Raw genomic sequence first — 19,436 nt, 5'->3', positions numbered from 1 at the left:
CACTGATAATATTACTGTTTTGTCTTTTACAGAAAGAACTGATGGAGAAATTTAACTTACCATGGACACCATGTACTCAAATAAGACTCCACTGTGATGCAGGATGGTGCAGAATGCAAACTGTTTACACTTCCCTTCACTCAGTATTCTGAGCCTGTGCACAGTGTCTACCTGGCCACATTTTCAACTTTACTGGCTGTCTTTCTTTTTATTTCATGTTTTTGGGAGTGGCATATGACCATGATGTTTGACAACAGAAACCAGACCTTTCTCACCACATTCTTCCTGCTCGGTTTCTCAGAAGACACAATGTTCGAGGTTCCCCTCTTTTTCCTGTTCTTGACAATCTATGTTATTGCTTTAATGGGGAACCTGGGCATAATTGTGGTCAGAAAGATCAACCCCAAACTTCACACACCCATGTACTTTTTTCTCAGCCATCTTTCATTTCTGGACATTTGTTATTCAAGTGTATTTACACCCAAACTGTTGGAAATCCTGATAGCAGAGGACAAAACTATCTCTTTCAGAGGATGCATGGCTCAGTTTTTCTTTGGCTGTGCATGTGTGATTACAGAGATGTTCATGTTGGCAGTGATGGCCTATGACAGGTTTGTGGCTGTCTGCAACCCCCTGCTCTACACTGTGGCTATGTCTCATAAACTCTGTGCATTCTTAGTAGCTGGTACGTATATGTGGGGTGGACTTGGTTCTTTTACACTCACTTACACTCTTTTGAAACTCTCCTACTGTGGACCTGGCATCATCAATCATTTTGGCTGTGAGTACTCTGCCATCCTCTCTGTTTCTTGCTCTGACACCTCCCTCAGCCAGTTAGCATGTTTCATTGTTTCTGTACTAAGTGAGGCCTGCAGTCTCCTCATCATCCTGGCTTCCTATGTCATCATAGTTGTCACAATCATCAAGATGCCTTCTAAGGGTGGACTCCGAAAAGCCTTCTCAACCTGTGCCTCCCATCTGACTGCCATCAGCATCTTCCATGGGGTTGTCCTTCTTCTCTACTGTATTCCCAATTCCCAAAACTCCTGGCTGTTGGTCAAAGTAGCTACTGTGCTTTTTACAGTGGTTATACCCATGTTGAACCCTCTCATCTACAGCCTTAGGAACAAGGATGTGAAGGACACAGTCAGGAGGCTCATCAGCTCTAAACTACACTCTCATTCGATATAGTTGGAAAAATGTGTAAGTTTATGCCCAAAGCAATCTAATTATTTCATATTTGTCATCGATGGTAATTTTTTTTACTTTGTAAGTAAAACTATATGTGTGTTTTAAAGCAAATAACTATTGAATATGTATTAGTTTTCAAGTATCAGAATATTTTGCATGTTCTTTGATTTGAAAAAAACGAAATGCATTCTGACTTATGATGTTAGGTGTTTTTGAAATAAATATATTTTAGCCATTTACTGGTGGACCTAATAAAGTTAGAATGAGATGACAAAGTCTATATTTAGAAATTCATTCTTTTTAGAGGGGATATACATTAAGTTACTCAATCTCTTCTGATACTTTTAAAGGGACTGTTTTGACTCTGTATCTCCCATGATACCTAACAATTTCACTATAGTATTTTCTTTGAAAGAAAACATAGTTATTGAGCTTATTCACTGAAGAGTATTATCAGATTTTAAACAACCAGATATTGAAAATGTGATCTACTGCCTTCAGCCACCAAATATGTGGAGTACAAATGGATAAGTGATCAGCCCTTGCAAAATACATACAAATAGCACCATACATACTGAGCAGGTTGTACTTATGTATTTAGAATACACACACACACACATACACACACACACACACACATACACACACACATACACACACACACACACATGCACACACATACATACACACAATAATAGCAACAACTAATGTAAAAAAAGAGGCCATGAATTTGAAGAAGAGTTAGGAATTGAATATGGGAGAATTTGGAGGGATTAATGAAGTAATGTATTATAATCTCCAAAAATAAGAGAAATAAATAAAAACTAAATGACAAAAAAGTAATATGGCAATTGAATAAGAGGTGTTAAAAAACAATATCCAATGATCTGTTTTCTTTTACACACAATATTTTGTGATTGAGTGATCCAATATCATATAAGTAAAGTATCACTTTATTATCAACAGTAATTATATTATCACAGTAAATAAACTATTATTCATCAGTAAATCATATCCATAGCTACGTAGCTGATTGAACAAAGGAGAAAGCAAAAATACATTCTCTCTTAGCCTTTCTCAAAAATATGTAGTAATTCAAACTATTGAAGTTTTTCAACAAAATCTGTTTCTTGTATATTTTGTGTGAGTTATCATGCTTTATGTTAAATAAGAAAATAATAAACTGCTAAAATTTATTCTTAACCTTTTAAAGTGATCTAAAATGGATTATAGATTATTAAATTTTTAAAGAATTTAATGATGGACTTTTCTGAGAGATAATGACAAAAAAGATTGTGAAAATTTATATTCAATACACTGGAAAATTTAAAAGAAATAGATGAAACCCTAGACACTTATACCCAACCACAATTAAATGCAGAGAACTTGTACAGGTTAAACAAGTTAATTAACAATGACATGAGAACAAGAACAGAGATTCTTCCAATAATTTATGGACCTGAGACTTCACTGTAGAATTCTATCAAAACTTTACATAGAAATTAACATCCATGCTGTTTAAATCAACTCACAAAATTGGACAGGCCAATGGCTGAATAATTCTACGCAGCCAGATTTTCCTTGGTACTAAAACTAAATAATGCTACAGCAAACAATTACACTGCATTCAATAGCCTGAAGAATTTAGATACAACACTAATCCAAGTACACTCACAGGCTGAATTTAACAAATCACGTTTGTTTGAATCATGGATTGAAAAGAAATCACATTCCCAAATAGAAAAATAAATAAGTGGACTACAGAATATGAGTAGACCCAATGAAAGAAAATGTATGAAAATCTCAGTAGACAAAGTGGGTAAATCCCATTGACAAAATTCAAGACTACTTAATGAGAAATACCTGAGGATATTTGAAAGAGAAGGGACCGATATCAGTACAGTAAAAAATCATGTGCAGAAAAAATGCAGTTTGTATTATATTAAGTGGGGAAAATCTGAAATGGAAAGCCTTTTCTCTAACCTTATGCATGAGTACAAAAGATTAATGTGTAAAATCCTTTGTCATCAGTGAAATTCAGTCAGAACCTTGCTGAGATTCCTTTTCACATCATTCAGAATGAATAAAACTCTAAAAATACTGGCAGGGAAATGGGGTGGGGAGGATCCTATTCTTAAGTGATTCCATGTTAATTAATGCAACTGCTATTGAAGGCAGTTGGGAGGTTCCCCAAAAGAAAAATTAGAAATACCATACAATCCAGCTACATCTACCGTGAGGGGCCACACAAGGAATCTTAGTCAAAATGTCAGAGAGTCCCTTGAGCATACATGTTCATTATAGCCAGAACAGCTAAATTATTGAATCATTCTTGATATCTACAAACAGTTGAATGGATACAGTAATGTTATATGTATACCTATACCCAGTCATTAAAGAACAAATTTATGTCAAACAAATTTGTGTTAAAATGATTGAATTGGAGATAACTGTTATTTGTACTGCCTGTCTCAGAAAGAAAACTATTGTGATATGATGATTTCTAGCAAGAAGACTAGTTGAGACAAGAAATAAAGGCCTCCAGACTTTGTTGATAATTTTTGACACAGACTTCAGTAGCAAGGGCCAGCTATAGTGGTGCATGTGGGAGGCAGAGGCAGGTAGAACATTTCAGTTCATAGTTGACCTCATCTATAGTGAATTCCATGACAGCCAGGGCTATGTAGAGAGACCATGACTCATGCAAACAAACAAAATCCCTGCAAAATCAAATACAAACAACACAATAAAACAGGAAGATCAATGGTGCATCCCAATACTGCAGCAACTTTTGGTACAAAAAATATATATTTAAAAGGAAGATAGCAGCATTAGTAGGATGGCTAGACACATATATGAATCTACTAGTATCTCAACACTATACAGGACCCTCCTTGTAGTCTAGAAAAGGGCCTGACTCATACTCTTTCTCTCATTGGTGGACACTTGGTAAAATGGAATGTAGTCACACAAACCAGAAATGTCAGTTTGCAGACAGAGAAGTAGATACTCTGTGTTTCAAATGTATATTTAGACCAAAAGTCACTCTAATAGTAATAAATTCCTTAAATGAGGTTCAACCAACTCTAGTTGTTCTCTCAAGAGTTATAGATTTTGATCCATTATCTCCTACTGATGATACTTTTATTTTTATTTTTATATATTAATAGAGTAAAACCAAGTCTGGCCATTAGAATCACAAACACACACACACTCACACACACACAGGCACACACACACACGAACACACACACACACTTATAGTTTAATATATTATTTTGATTGTCACATATTTAATTAGTATATGCTTTAATATACACATATTTAATATTATATATTTAATGACAGTAAACATCCATGAAATGATAACATACATATGCATATATGATCAATAATAATTAGTAGGCCAAGTTTGATAACAAGACAAGGTTACAAAGAAAAGAAAGATCAAACTACATGAAGTTCCATCTTTTCTTTCATTTTCCAGGCTTCAAATTTTTTATTTTTCTGTTGGAAATCTGTAGTATATGCTTTATGGTGGTATGAGAATGTACAAAAAGAAACAAATTTTCATGTTAACCAAAGTGAGAGAGAGACCTGGATTGAGATTGTGAATTAACCCAGGAAGGCATAATTGATATAATAACAGATAACACTGCTGTCAATATAAACATGAGATATGTTTCATTTTTGCTCAGACATCACTTAGAAACTTTACCTTTGGACATGTGTTGAAAGTTTGCCTACAGTGTTTCTGTTATCACACCGGGTGGTGGTGGCACATGCCTTTAATCTCAACACAACTGACATTCCTGCATACATGTACATGCATTCTCCTCATAACTTTAAACAAGTGCTATATATTTCTTTGATACTTATTACATTTTCTTCAAATACGAGGGTCATATGGTTACATATTTTATATAAAACTTTGGGTACCAGATACCTTTATTGTGAACAAAGGGATTGTCCCTCTGGAGGTAATCAATTGTCGTGAATGTGTACGTACCAAAAGTTTCTCACTTATCTTTGAGAAAATCTCTACTAAGTTCTACTATTTTTTTCCAAAAGTGCCACCACGATAGGCACCAGTTGTCATCAAAGTCCATCAATTCAATTATCTTGTTCTTACGATTTAATTGTCCAAAACTTTCTCAGAATTATTTTTGCAAAAGATCTGCTTCCATCAATGTCCTTGTCTTGTGGTTACTACCAAAGACCATTTAAACCTGTATTAGTTGGTACACAATCTCCTGTACCTCTAAGGTATCTGATACCATCTTCTGGACTCCAGGGGAAGGTGCACTCACATGTGTACTAACCCACATGCAGAGAGATACAAAATCACATTGTTAAAAAATAGAATAAATTTTAAAAATATATGTTTTGGCCAAGCAGCAGTGGCACACACCTTTAATCCCAGCACTTGGGAGGCAGAGCCAGGTGGATCTCTGTGAGTTCAAGGCCAGCCTAGTCTACAGAGCGAGATGCAAGACAGGCACCAAAACTACACTGAGAAACCCTGTCTCAAAAAAAAAAAAAAACACCCAACAAAAACAACAACAAAAGAAATATGTATGTTTTGTTAAAATATGTCAAGGTTGATGTGCTTGAGAGACAGTGATAGAGGTGAGTCATAAGTTATGATTCTTGGTAATATTTTAGTAATGATATTTTTCTTTACCTGATTGGTATGCAAAATTGTTTACTACAGTTTATTCAGTTGAACAAAGCAGTGGCTCACTTCCTTGTATTTCAGTTATATCTCAGCAAAGGTAATCATAAAGAAATTGAAAATGTATTAGATTTCTGGTAATATGATATTTATATTTTGAATAGTTCAACAGCTACTCTGAACACAAATTTTGAAGCAGTACACTTTATTTATTTATTGAAAATAGATTCTTCTTTCATACAATACATCCCAACCACAGTTTCTCCTCCCTCCACTCCTCCCACTTCCTCCCCATATCCCTCTCCCACAGATCCACTCCCCCATTCTCATTCTCTCTCTCTCTCTCTCTCTCTCTCTCTCTCTCTCTCTCTCTCTCTCTCTCACACACACACACACACACACACACTCTCTCTCTCCCCCCTCCATCTCTCTTCAGAAAAGAACAGGCCTCCAAGAGACAACAACAAAACACAACAATAAGACAAGACAAAAGCTCTTACACTGAGATTGGACAAGGCAACCCAACAAGAGGAAAAAAGTCCTAAAAGCAGGAAAAAACTAAAAGACAGACCTACTACCACAGTTAAGAGTTCCCGCAAAACACCAAACAGGCACAACACTTACGCAGAGAACCTGGTGCAGACCCTTGGAGGCCCTGTGCTTGCTGCTTCAGTGCATCTGAATCCATATACACCTTGCTTAGTTTATTTAGTGGGCCATAATCTCCTGATGTTCTACTTTTCCTCCCCCTCACCCCATCTTCCCCGGGATTCTCCAAGCTCTGAGGGGAGGAACCCATGAAGACCTCCAATTTAGACACTCTCTCCACATATTGTCTGGCTCTTGTTCTCTGCATCTGCTTCCATCTACTGCCAGAGGAAGCCTCTCTGAAGATTACTGGATAAGGCACCACTCTATGAGTACAAAAGAATATCACTGGGAATCATTTCATTGAATTTTTTTATTTAGATCAGTTATGTTCTATCCTAGGTCTCTGGGCTATCTAGTCTCCAGTTCCTGGTCATTCAAGCAATGTTGGCCATTGGCTTCCTCTCCTGGAGTGGTCCTCAAGTTAAATCAGACATTTGTTGGTCACTTGTATAAGTTCTGCACCACCATTGTACCAGGATGTCTTCCAGACAGGATAGATTTTAAGTCAGAGGTTTTCTGGTTGTGTTGGTATGCACCTTTCTCTTTCAGTAGCCTGAAGGTTCCCTTCCCATACCAAGAGGCTAGAATATTGGGTTAAAGGCTCCATGTGGGCACCAGCTCAATCTCTCCACATTCAATAAGCTATGTGGATGTTTTTCTTCAAATGGGACCCTAAATCAGTTTGCAGAGATCAACCTTCTGTACTAGTATCAGCCTGGGATATTTGGGAATCTCCACCAGACTCCACCAGACTCATAGGCCAAAATCTCCAATAAACACAAACTAGTTCGACCACTGGGAGCCTAGCCTGGCTAAAAGAAATGACCAGTTCAGATTCCAAATCCCCTATACGATGAGTCCTGAACAGGATCACCCCATAGATTCCGGAAAATTTCCACTGCACTATTTTCACACAACCCCCAAATACCCTTCAATTCCAGCAGTCTGTCTCCACACTCTATCCCTCTATTTCTATGTGTCCAGATTCTATCCCCATCTCTGACTAGTCCATCCTCAAAGTCTATTTTATTTACCATTCCTAGAGAGATCCATGTTTACTGCCAGAGCCTCCCGATTTAGAGACCTTTAGAGACTATTGCTGAATTCTCTTGAGATAATAAAATAAACAATTAAAATTAATCACCTCAATGTGATATAATTGTGGAAGCAAATTAGTTCTTAATTGGGGATAGTTCATAAATACAATGTCATATAAACATTGATATATATGTATATAACTGATACACATATATGTACATAAATAGCTCACTTTTTTCACAGCCAAACAATGACTTCCTAAGGGTTCTTCTATTATGAGATATGACACATTGTAGAACTCAACAGTATTACACAGTATTTTAATCTTTTTACCAGGCTTGATGCTCTCTTTCCATAGAATGCTGACTGTATCTGGGTTAGTTGAATACCCCAGGTCATTATGGTTCTCAGGTCATTATGGTGCTCAGTCATTATGGTTTATTAAAGATGAAAGAAAACTTTATAAATGTAAACCTCAAATAAAGAAAAGATTTAAGTCCTGTTTGCTTCATAGTAGATGCTTCCTTTCTCAATGACGATTCTACTGAGCTATCCAGTTAATCCTAAGACATTTTGTTTCTCGAAAAATGAGCATTTTGGGGGATATGGTCTTTAATACTTCACTGCTTAAAATCCAGCCCATCTTCTATGAACCCTCTGAAACTGAAGGTACTGCTGTACATAGTGTAGACATTACTGAACATAGTTGAAACATGAGTCTTAAATTTATTTCCATTGTACTTATTTTATAGTTTGTTTCACCTTGCAGGATAAAATGTGCACAAAAGCATGAATTTCATTGTTTAGTTTATCAATATCTTCAAAATTCCTGTGTGAATTACTATGCCATAAATATTTATTGATTATTGAATACAACTTTCCATGTTACTGGATTAAAAAAAAATTCACCAGTTATTAAGAGAGAAGATAACTCACCAAAATCAAATTTGTTTTTTTCTTCATGTAATGGCAATGTAATATCAATATATCATATGCCAATTAAAAATATCCATTCAACAATAAACAAAATTACTCTACTAATATTTCTGTTGTCAAGTCATGGACTTCTTAAGAATGAAGTATACCTGCTGAAACTACTTAAAATGTAAACCAACATCTCAATTATTCCCTTTAGAAAATTGTAAGAATGTTTCAGTCTAAATTTTGTCATGCTTTTCCATTGGGCAAACATTTTTGCAAGTCACTTGTATAATATACTATTGATAATGATTCATTACAAAGATATATTCAATGTATCTGAGTTTTCTACTTATATGAGCATCATCATTAATTACAGATTACTGTAAGTGTTTGAATCAACAGTAAAAAATATAAAATTTGCCAAACACTACTTTTCAGCGGAGAAATTCAGGAAAATGAGTTAAATATAATAAGAAGATACATAAATACCCATGTACTTACTCATTTATTACACAATCATCTATGACAGGTTTGTCATGGGCATTGCACTATATTTAGTAGGACACAAGGAGAAAATGTCTTTGTTGATCAAATCTGTATGTACAAAATGATTTTTAAAAGTAAACATAGAGTTATATTTTGAGAATGCTGCAAGAGATGTTACTACAAATGTTATTTTTAGAAAAAAAAAACCAGACAAGGCCACAGTAAATTACATTTATGAAATAAGAAATGATTTATTTATACAGTTATAAAAAGTGTTGCATAATTTTTATTGTTTTGTTTTCTTTGCAATGTACAAGCACATTTGTTGTAAAATACTTTCATACTGCTGGAAGGTTCTACATGACTAGCAGGGAAGAAAAGATGTCAGTGGTCCTATACAGCATCATACTCTGCATACCACAATACTGACCTGTCAGGAAAGTGTGCTCACTGGTGCAAGAATGGCAGGTGGTTATGGGGGTAACTACGTAGTTCCAGTTGGGTGTTAACTCATCTGTGCATACATGATTAGTACCAGTAAAACTTTTTAAAAGCCGATGAATGGTGAGTTCATAGGTCCTTGTGGGAAGTCTACTGGTTACAATAAATGGTCAATGTTGACAAACTGCCTTCTTAAAATTTATGTTTACATACATAATTTGTTTTGCTCTTAACCTTGCTCTGATAATTAGCAGTTATAGCAGCTAAATTAAAGAAAAATAAGATATATATTTTAAGGAAAAAAATCTATTTTCAATACCATAAAACAAAAGAGAAGGAAAAAATGTCTGAGCATCGTTACTTCCTCATAAACCATGTTCACTGTCAGAGTGAGGACATGGTGGACCCCTGGTGACATGTGGATGAGAATTTCCTTCCTTCAATCAATCTCCTCTGCAACAAGCATCCCTACTCAGGAGCAGAGTTTTTTTTTTTTTTTTTTTTTTTTTTCTAACACAGTGTTTGTAAACTGATGTGTTGAGCATCTAGGGCAATTGAAGACTAAAGGAGGTTCTCTATAGATAGAGAGACTTCGTTTCTTAGCAAAGGGGTTTTAAAATTTAGGGAGACATTTTTTACTTTTTCAGCTTAGTCCTAAATTATTTTGAGTCTAGCCTAACCTCTCTCTATCAGTAAAATACCACTTAATATATTCTGAGTTTCCCGGGGTTGCTTTGGAAACCAAATAAAATAATGTATATGAAAATGGTTGTAAGAATGTTACTCAAGTGCTGGATTTATTCTTAGAAAAATTTAAAAAAAGAAAAAAGGAAAGAAGGAGGAAAGAAAGAAAGAGAAAGAAAGAGAGGGAGGAAGAAAGAAAAAGAAAAGAAAGAACGAAGAAAGAAAGAAGGAAGGAAGAAAGAAAGAAAGAAAGAAAGAAAGAAAGAAAGAGAAAGGAAAGAAGGAAAAAAGAAACCCCCACTTAAAATGTAAACTAGTACTGTGGTACTGCTTGGTCATTGTCTACTCTTGCCATTTGAGGGTATCTTACTTTATTCTGTAATAAACTCTCCCTGATTTCTATATGAAAAGGAAGAAAAACAGAAAGGAAAGTGTAACTACATTTTCTATACAAAAAGAAAACACAATTTACTATGAAGAGTGAAAAAAAGAATCATGCAAAATCGCATACTCTTCTTCCCCCACTTCAGAGGCAATGCTTTCAATGTTTCCCGCATTACTATGACATCTTTGGATTTGTTCTATTTACTGTATTCTCACATAGATATTTTGTTCAGGATTTTCAAAGTATAATTTTCCTCTTACAAAGTAATTAAACAGAAATTGGCAGTAAAGTATAATATCTCAAATTAAGAAACAACCACAATTTTTAGTAGGCAATTAGCCACAGTAATTAAAAAGAAAAACAGAAAATGCATACCACAAAAGAACTAGTGGTTTAAGCCATCATTTTAGATATATTTTCTCAGAGGAAAAAGCACTTTTTTCTCTTTAATTATTTTATTAGTAGAAGATTAGGATAGAGTCAGGAATCTCCAGAGTCTGCGTCCCCATGCTCAAGCAACTGGATAGAAAACAAACAACACAGTGTTGAACATGATTTCAATACATTGGCCTTTCTGTAGAATATATGTGTTCTCCTTACACATTATTGACACTCCAGAAAAAAATAACATTAGTTGGGTGATCTCCATTAGTTTTGTTCTTCAAAAACCACGTAATGTCTTTAAAGAAATGGGAAATTCTGTAAGTTTTGGTTTTGAAGACAGTGAATTCAATCTATTAAGACTCTATTACTTATAAATGTATACTAAAAAAGATGAGCCTTCGGTAAGTTACTTCAACTTTGGTTATCTGTGTATTGTAACATCAGGCTTACTGAAATCCAGAAAATTTTTTTTGATATAAATCCTATATTAATTGAGGTGGAATATCTCCTTACTGTAACTATTGTAATATTCAGCTTTGAAGTAAACTATTTCCTAAAATCATTTTACAATTCTAATATACTCTTCTTAAATACTGCATGTTCTACAAAAGATGTAAAATCAAATGTTCAAGATAAGCTATTTTCTTATGAAATTTAATGAATTTAGGAATGGTAAAGTATCACACACATGGATATATGCCTAAAGTAGAAAAATAGTTGAGGCTTTTTATGCCATGATATCATTTGTATAAGGCATAGAGCAGAGGAAATACACTTGTGTGTTCATCAAAAAAGTTTTCTTGTAAGAGATATTACATTACATTAATGGAGTTGTATATATATAATTTAATCACAAATAAATGATAAGAGGAAATAAGTAATTGGATTGTACAATAAAAATTCAATTATGGAATAGATTGATCCTTATATTTATTGGCAAATAATTTGTTTTTAATATTTCCTGAGTTACTATGAAAATTAATGTTGACTACTTTTCACATAATGTACATTTGTCATAAAGTGTGGTCAATAAACATTAAATTATTGCATTCAAGACAAAAGGGTTCTTCTGTTGTAATTTCAAAAGCTCAGCAGAATCTATTGAAATAGAAGTTTTTGACAGAGCAAAAGGAAACAATAAAAGCCATACATAGAGGTAAAAGCCACACAAAGAGGGAAGAAATGCATAATATTAATGTTGCTTGTGTATTATATGATACTATAGGTAGTCTCAGGATCCCTCAATAAAAATTACTAGAAATGAGAAAGAAACAACTTTATGATTGTTACATATGAGATTAGAAAACATAAGAGAGTGCTGTGAAAGCAATTGAAAAAATGGGAGATTAAAGATCACTACTTAAAAAGTGAGAGCTTGATTTTAGTACAGAATTTTAATTCTAAACTTACAATTCCTTTGCTTAAGGTATGTGAGTTCCTAGAACATTTTCCTTCCTTATCTTTTGATATTTCTTAGAACCCTAGCAATCCTTTAAATACCCAAATTATCTACAAAAACATGACTTTCACAAAAATATTGCCAGGACATGCTAGTAGTGAATTTTCCCTATTTGGACTTTGTGTAATTGTTTGTTTGTAAACAAATAAAAGAACAATTATAACATGGGACTGAAAATAAGTGTGAGATGTGCAGAAGCAACCATTACATTCTCTTGAATCCTCACCATAGTGCTCTACTGCATGCACTATGAACATTTATTAATAATATGTGAATATTATTCCAGAGTTTAGATGAAAATATCTTGAAAATATTTAACTAACTGCCCTATTCAAAATGGAATGAGAAATAGACAATGGTTTAAATCTAGAGTTGCCAATGGTGATGTAGTATCATGGTTTCTTTCAGTAATCATGTTTAGAAAAAAAAATCCTTCATTGTATAGACAGGAACATGATTTTGGAAAAGGAACACAGTAATATTGCAAATGCAGATTGAGATTCCAAGTTCAAGAAATCAAAAGTCTTTGCAACCATTTGATATCTTGATCTAATCTCATTTTACTATTGATTTCTGTTCATGAATTATAACTGGAGAAAACTTACATGCTAGATAAAAACAACATGAAAATTTAAAATTGTCACACAAATATTTTCTTAACAGACATTTATTACTTAATTTATAGAATTGTAAGTATAATTATAATTATACTGGGAAAATCATTCCTAACATATACTCAGTGGAATTTTAAAAAGATTTATTTATTTATGTATGTATATGAGTGCTCTGTCCACATATATCTCTGCTCGCCAGAGGAGAGCATTGAATCCCATTATAGAGGGTTGTGAGCCACCATGTGATTGCTAGGAATTGAACTCAGGACATCTGGAAGAGAGCTAGTGCTCTTAACTGCTCAGCCATCTCTCTAGCCTGGTCATTGAAATTTTAATTGAACCATTTAAAACATCTTTTTAGTCGATGTCTATTGAGGGTCTAATAATTGAATGCATCTAATAAGGAACTGTGAGTTGAGTGTCAATATATTTCGCTCCCTACAATTGTTCTATTATATTTATCATTATATAGTAAATTACTTAATTTTCCAAAGCAATCCAATGTAAAAGACTTAAAAACATAACAATCTTTTCTGGTTGGCCATTTATCCCCTCACTCTCTTTTTAAGATTTTTCTTTTTATTTATTATTCTCTCATACAATATATCTTGACTGTAGCTTCCCCTTCCTTCATTCTTTCCAGTTCTCCCTCACCTAAGCTGTCCCCCAGATCTACTGCTCCTCCATTTCCCTTAAGGAATGATCAGGTCCCCCAAGGATATCAACCAAATATGTTATAACAAGATGCAATAAGGCTAGGCATAAACCTCCACACCAAGGCTGGATAAGGAAATCAATAGGAGAAAGAGGATCCCATGAGAAGGCAAGAATCAGAGACACTCCTCTACCACTGTTAGGAGTCCCACAAACCCTCCAAGCTAAAACCACAGCATGTATGTAGAGGACCTAGCACAGACCTTTGCAGGCTCCATGATTGCTGCTTCAGTCTCTGCGAGCACCTATGAGCCCTTCTTAGTTGATTGTGTGGGCTGTGATCTCCTGGTGTCCTCAACCCCTCTTGTTCCTTCAATCCTTCTGCCCACTCTTTCATGAGTTTCCCAGGCTCTGTCTAATATTTGGCTATGAGTATCTGCATCTGGTCACAACAGCTGCCAGAAGAAACTCTATGATGAATATTTGAAGAATGGGTCTGACACTGATCTATGAGTATAGCACAATATCTTTAGGAATCATTTACTGACTTTTTCTCCTGTCAGTGGTGTTTGGACAATCCAGCTTCTAGTTTCTGGCCATCCAGACAGTGTTGGGCTTGGGATCCATCTCTTGGCTTGTGCCTCAAGTTAGACCAGTCATTGGTTCACCACTTCTAAGAGCATAAAGTCACTATTGACCCAGCACATCTTGCAGGTAAGACAGGTTGTAGGGTTCAAAGGATTTTTGTCTGGTATGTTGTCCCAAACACACCACTGGGAGCCTCGCCTGGTTGCAGAAGATGGAAGATTCAGGCTCCATATCCTCCATTACTGGGAATCCTCAGTAAAATCACCCTCATAGGTTCTACGAGGTTTCCACTGCTCTAGGTTTCCACATTCCCATTCAAATGCCCCCTTATTCTAACCATATCTCCCTGTATTCTCTCTTTCTATCCCTCCCTCTACCTAATCCCTCCTTTTCCCATGCCCACTCATTCTCAGTTGACTCACAAAATCTCTTCCTCTTCCCACAGAGCCCTCCTTGTTAAATAGCCTCTGTGCGTCTGCATTGTAGTGTGATTCTTTCCTTACTTTTCATATAATTATATATCCTAAGCTTTCTAAGTGGCATACATTTAAATATACTTTTGGGGAGATACATTTCTTTGAGGGGTTCGGCTTGTTTTGTGGACATGTGTTCACATAGGTATGGAGCCAGATGACAATCTTGTGTTTTGTTCTTCAAGAGTACTATATTTACCTTATTTGAGGTAGGTTCTTTTATTGGCCTCAGACTTGCCCATTAGGCTAGACTGGCTGGCCCAAAAGACTTAAGGTTCTGCCTGTATATTTCTCCAAGGTACTAGGATTAAAAGCACATGTCATCATGACTCTACCTTTTTATTTAAATAGTTGGAATCAAATACAGGTCCTCCTGCTTTCACAGGATGCTCTTTACTGATTCTGTCACATCCCCAGTCCTCTTATATACATTTTTCATAAAACAAAAACACTGATAATATTACTGTTTTGTCTTTTACAGAAAGAACTGATGGAGAAATTTAACTTCCCATGGACACCATGTACTCAAATAAGACTCCACTGTGATGCAGGATGGTGCAGAATGCAAACTGTGTACACTTCCCTTCACTCAGTATTCTGAGCCTGTGCGTACTGTCTACCTGGCCACATTTTCAACTTTGCTGGCTGTCTTTCTTTTTATTTCATGTTTTTGGGAGTAGCATATGACCATGATGCTTGACAACAGAAACCAGACCTTTCTCACCACATTCTTCCTGCTCGGTTTCTCAGAAGACACAATGTTCGAGGTTCCCCTCTTTTTCCTGTTCTTGACAATCTATGTTATTGCTTTAATGGGGAACCTGGGCATAATTGTGGTCAGAAAGATCAACCCCAAACTTCACACACCCATGTACTTTTTTCTCAGCCATCTTTCATTTCTGGACATTTGTTATTCAAGTGTGTTTACACCAAAATTACTGGAGATCTTGGTTGTGGAACAGAGAACTATCTCTTTAAAAGGTTGCATGGCCCAGTTTTTCTTTGGCTGTGCATGTGTGATTACAGAGATGTTCATGTTGGCAGTGATGGCCTATGACAGGTTTGTGGCTGTCTGCAACCCCCTGCTCTACACTGTGGCTATGTCTCATAAACTCTGTGCATTCTTAGTAGCTGGAAGCTATATGTGGGGTGGTCTATGTGCTGTGATGCTCACATACACTCTCACAGAGCTGTCTTACTGTGGACCTGGCATCATCAATCACTTTGGCTGTGAGTACTCTGCCATCCTCTCTTTATCCTGTTCTGACCCCACATTTAGCCAATTGGTATGTTTAGTCATTTCTATATTCAATGAGACTTCTAGCCTCCTCATCATCCTGGCCTCCTACATCTTCATAGTTGTCACAATCATCAAGATGCCTTCTAAGGGTGGACTCCAAAAAGCCTTCTCAACCTGTGCCTCCCACCTGACTGCCATCAGCATCTTCCATGGGGTTGTCCTTCTTCTCTACTGTATTCCCAATTCCCAAAACTCCTGGCTGTTGGTCAAAGTAGCTACTGTGCTTTTCACAGTGGTAATACCCATGTTGAACCCTCTCATCTACAGCCTTAGGAATAAGGATGTGAAGGAGACAGTCAGGAGGCTCATCAGCTCCAAAATACACTCTCATTCAATATAGTTGAAAAAATGTGTACATTTATGTCCAAAGCACATCTAATTATTTCATAATTGTCATCAGTGGTACTTTTTTACTTTGTAAGTAAAATTATAAGTGTGTTTTAAAGCAAATAACTATTGAATATGTATTAGTTTTCAAGTATCGGAATATTTTGTATGTTCTCTGGATTGAAAAAATGAAAATGTATTCTGACCTATCATGTTAGGTGTATTTGAAAGAAATATGTTTTAGCCTTTCTCTGGCAGACCTAGTAAAGTTAGAATGAGAAGACGAAGTCTATATTTAGAAGTTCATTCTATTTAGGGGGGAATTACATTAAGTTTCTCATTCTGTTCTGATACCTTTTTAAGGGACTATTTTGACTCTGTACCATCCATGATACATAAAAATTTTACTCTAGATTTATTATATTAAAGAAAACATAGCTGTTGAGCTTATTCACTGAAGAGTATTATCAGATTTTAAACAAGCAGATATTGAAGATGTGATCTATCACCTTCAGCCATCAAATATGTGCAGTATAAATGGATAAGTGATCAGCCCAGCAAAATACATACAAATAACATTATACATACTGAGCAGGTTGTACATATGTATTTATAATATATATATGTATATATATATATACACATATGTACATACATACACACACACATATATATATAACATATATATATACACACACAATAATTTGAATTTGAAGGAGAGTAAGGAATGGCATACAGGAAAATTTGGAGGAACTAATGAAGTAATTCAATTATAATCTCAAAAAATAAGAGAAATAATTAAAAAGTAAATGGAGTGAAATATGAATACTAATATGTCAATTGAATAAGAGGTGTTGAAAAACAATTTACAATTAGCTGTTTTCTTTTACACAAAATATTTTATGATTGATGAAAAATTATAGTAATTAAATTATCACTTTATTATCAACAATAATTAAATTCTCACAATAAATAAACTGTTATTTATCAGTAAATCACATTAATACCTATGTAGTTGATTGAATAAAGGAGAAAGCCAAAATATATATTCTCTTAGCCATTCTCAAACTTATGTACCAATTCAAATTATTTAAAATTTTCAATAAAATCTGTTTCTGGTGTCAACTTTATATTATCATTCTTCATAATAAATAAGAAAATAATAAACTGCTACCATTTATTATTAACCTTTTAAGTGATCTATAATAGAATTTAATGAAGGACATTCTGAGAGATAATGACAAAAAAGATTGTGAAAATTTATATTCAAATCACTGGAAAATCTAAAGGATATAGATGAATTCCTAGACAGTTGTAATCAACCTCAATTAAATGTAGAGAACTTGTACAGGTTAAACAGGTTTTAATTAGCAATGCGTTGAGAACAAGAACAAAGATTCCTCCAATAATTTATGGACCTGAGACTTCACTGTAGAATTCTATTCTGGGCAAGAAATTGTTCTTGCCTGGACTGCTTGACAAAATATTATATCGACTGAACATGCAGGACTCATAGGAAGGTGACCACTGAACTTTGCAAGGCGAGATGGTCCTTCAGGTTCCTGCTTCACAGAGGAGACTGCCAGATATTCTACATACTACAGAGAGAAGCGACTGAGAGACCCTAGGCCCATAGGCTGAAGATGGATGCCCCAACGTTGCAGAGGAACTTTGGATGATTGTCCAGGCAGGCAGCTGTCTCTATCATTTCCAGAATTTTGAAGGTTGCTTACAATGCATTTCCTGTTTACTTAGGTAATATTATATCCTTCTAGGGACTTTGATGTAGCTGAAGACTAGATAGTTATAATTTTCATTGGTTATGATAAAAGATAAATTAGATATTAAACTTTAGACTCACAAATATAGGATAGATGATAAAATATTTTCTTTAATTTTGCCAAATACAAGGACTAGATATTGTAACTGTAATTCTTGCTTGATAACTGTTCTATTATATGCAATTTTACTATGTTAAAGTTAAAGCCTTCCTTTTTGATTAGACAGAAAAGGGGAAGTGCTGTAGGATGTCATTCTGTATGCTATGAATGTGTTGCTCTGATTGGTTAATAAATAAAAAGCTGATTGGCCAGTAGCCAGGCAGGAAGTATAGGTGGGCAAACAGATGAGGAGAATTCTGAGAAGAGGAAGGGCTGAGTCAGGAGTCACCAACCAGACACAGAGGAAGCAAGATGTCAAGGCAGAACTGAGAAAAGGTAACAAGCCACATGGCTAAACATAGATAAAAAATTATGTGTTAATTTAAGTATAAGAGCTAGTTAATAATAATCATGAGTTAATGGCCAAGCAGTTATAATAATATAAAAAAAAAAAAAAACTTTGCACAGAAATTAACATCCATGCTGTTCAAACCAACTCACAAAATTGGACAGGCTAATGACAACTAATTATACTCAGTTAGATTTTCCTTGATAGTAAAACTAAATAATGCTACAGCAAACAATTACACTGCATTCAATAGCCTGAAGAATTTAGATACAACACTCATCAAAGAACACTCACAGGCTGAATTCAACAAATCATGTATGTTTGAATCATGAATTGAAAAGAAATCACATTCCCAAATAGGAAAATAAATAAGTGAACTACAGAATATGAGTAGACCCAATGAAAGAAAATGTATGAAAATCTCAGTAGACCGAGTAGGGAAATCCCTTTGACAACTTTCAAGACTACTTAATGAGAAATACCAGAGGATATTTGAAAGAGAAGGGACTGATATCAGTACAGTTAAAAAAAAAGTGCAGAAAAAGTGCAGTTTGTATTATACTAAGTTGGGAAAAAACGTAATGGAAAGCCTTTTCTGTAACCTTATGCATGAATACAAAAGATTAATGTGTAAAATCCTTTGTCATCAGTGAAATCCAGTCAGAACTTTGCTGAGGGTCCTTTTCACATCATTCAGAATGAACAAAACTCTAAAGTACCAGCAGGGATATGGGGTGGTGAGGATCCTATTCTTCAGCTATTCCATGTTAATTAATGCAACTGCTATTGAAAGCAGTTGGGAAGTCCCCCAAAAGAAAAATTAGAAATACCATATGATCCAGCTACATCTACCGTGAGGGGCCACACAAGGAATCTTAGTCAAAATGTCAGAGAGTCCCTTGAGCATACATGTTCATTATAGCCAGAACAGCTAAA

General features: G+C 35.0%; 2 protein-coding genes across 2 annotated transcripts; both read left to right on the top strand.

The window, feature by feature from the left end:
* The first annotated feature begins 234 nt into the window (after positions 1 to 234).
* LOC128101948 (olfactory receptor 1165-like) lies at positions 235 to 1,191 on the top strand. The gene has a single exon (XM_052725412.1). It carries the CDS (start codon positions 235 to 237, stop codon positions 1,189 to 1,191), a length of 957 nt encoding a protein of 318 aa, XP_052581372.1.
* Positions 1,192 to 15,327: 14,136 nt separating this feature from the next.
* On the top strand, positions 15,328 to 16,284 carry LOC128101942 (olfactory receptor 1165-like). The gene has a single exon (XM_052725406.1). The coding sequence runs from the start codon at positions 15,328 to 15,330 to the stop codon at positions 16,282 to 16,284; it is 957 nt and encodes a 318-aa protein (XP_052581366.1).
* The last annotated feature ends 3,152 nt before the right edge of the window (positions 16,285 to 19,436 follow it).

Source organism: Peromyscus californicus, unplaced genomic scaffold (assembly GCF_007827085.1).
Source record: "Peromyscus californicus insignis strain IS unplaced genomic scaffold, ASM782708v3 Scaffold_7__1_contigs__length_154581171, whole genome shotgun sequence".
NCBI lineage: Eukaryota > Metazoa > Chordata > Mammalia > Rodentia > Cricetidae > Peromyscus > Peromyscus californicus.
This window is presented reverse-complemented; position numbering and strand designations above follow the sequence as displayed.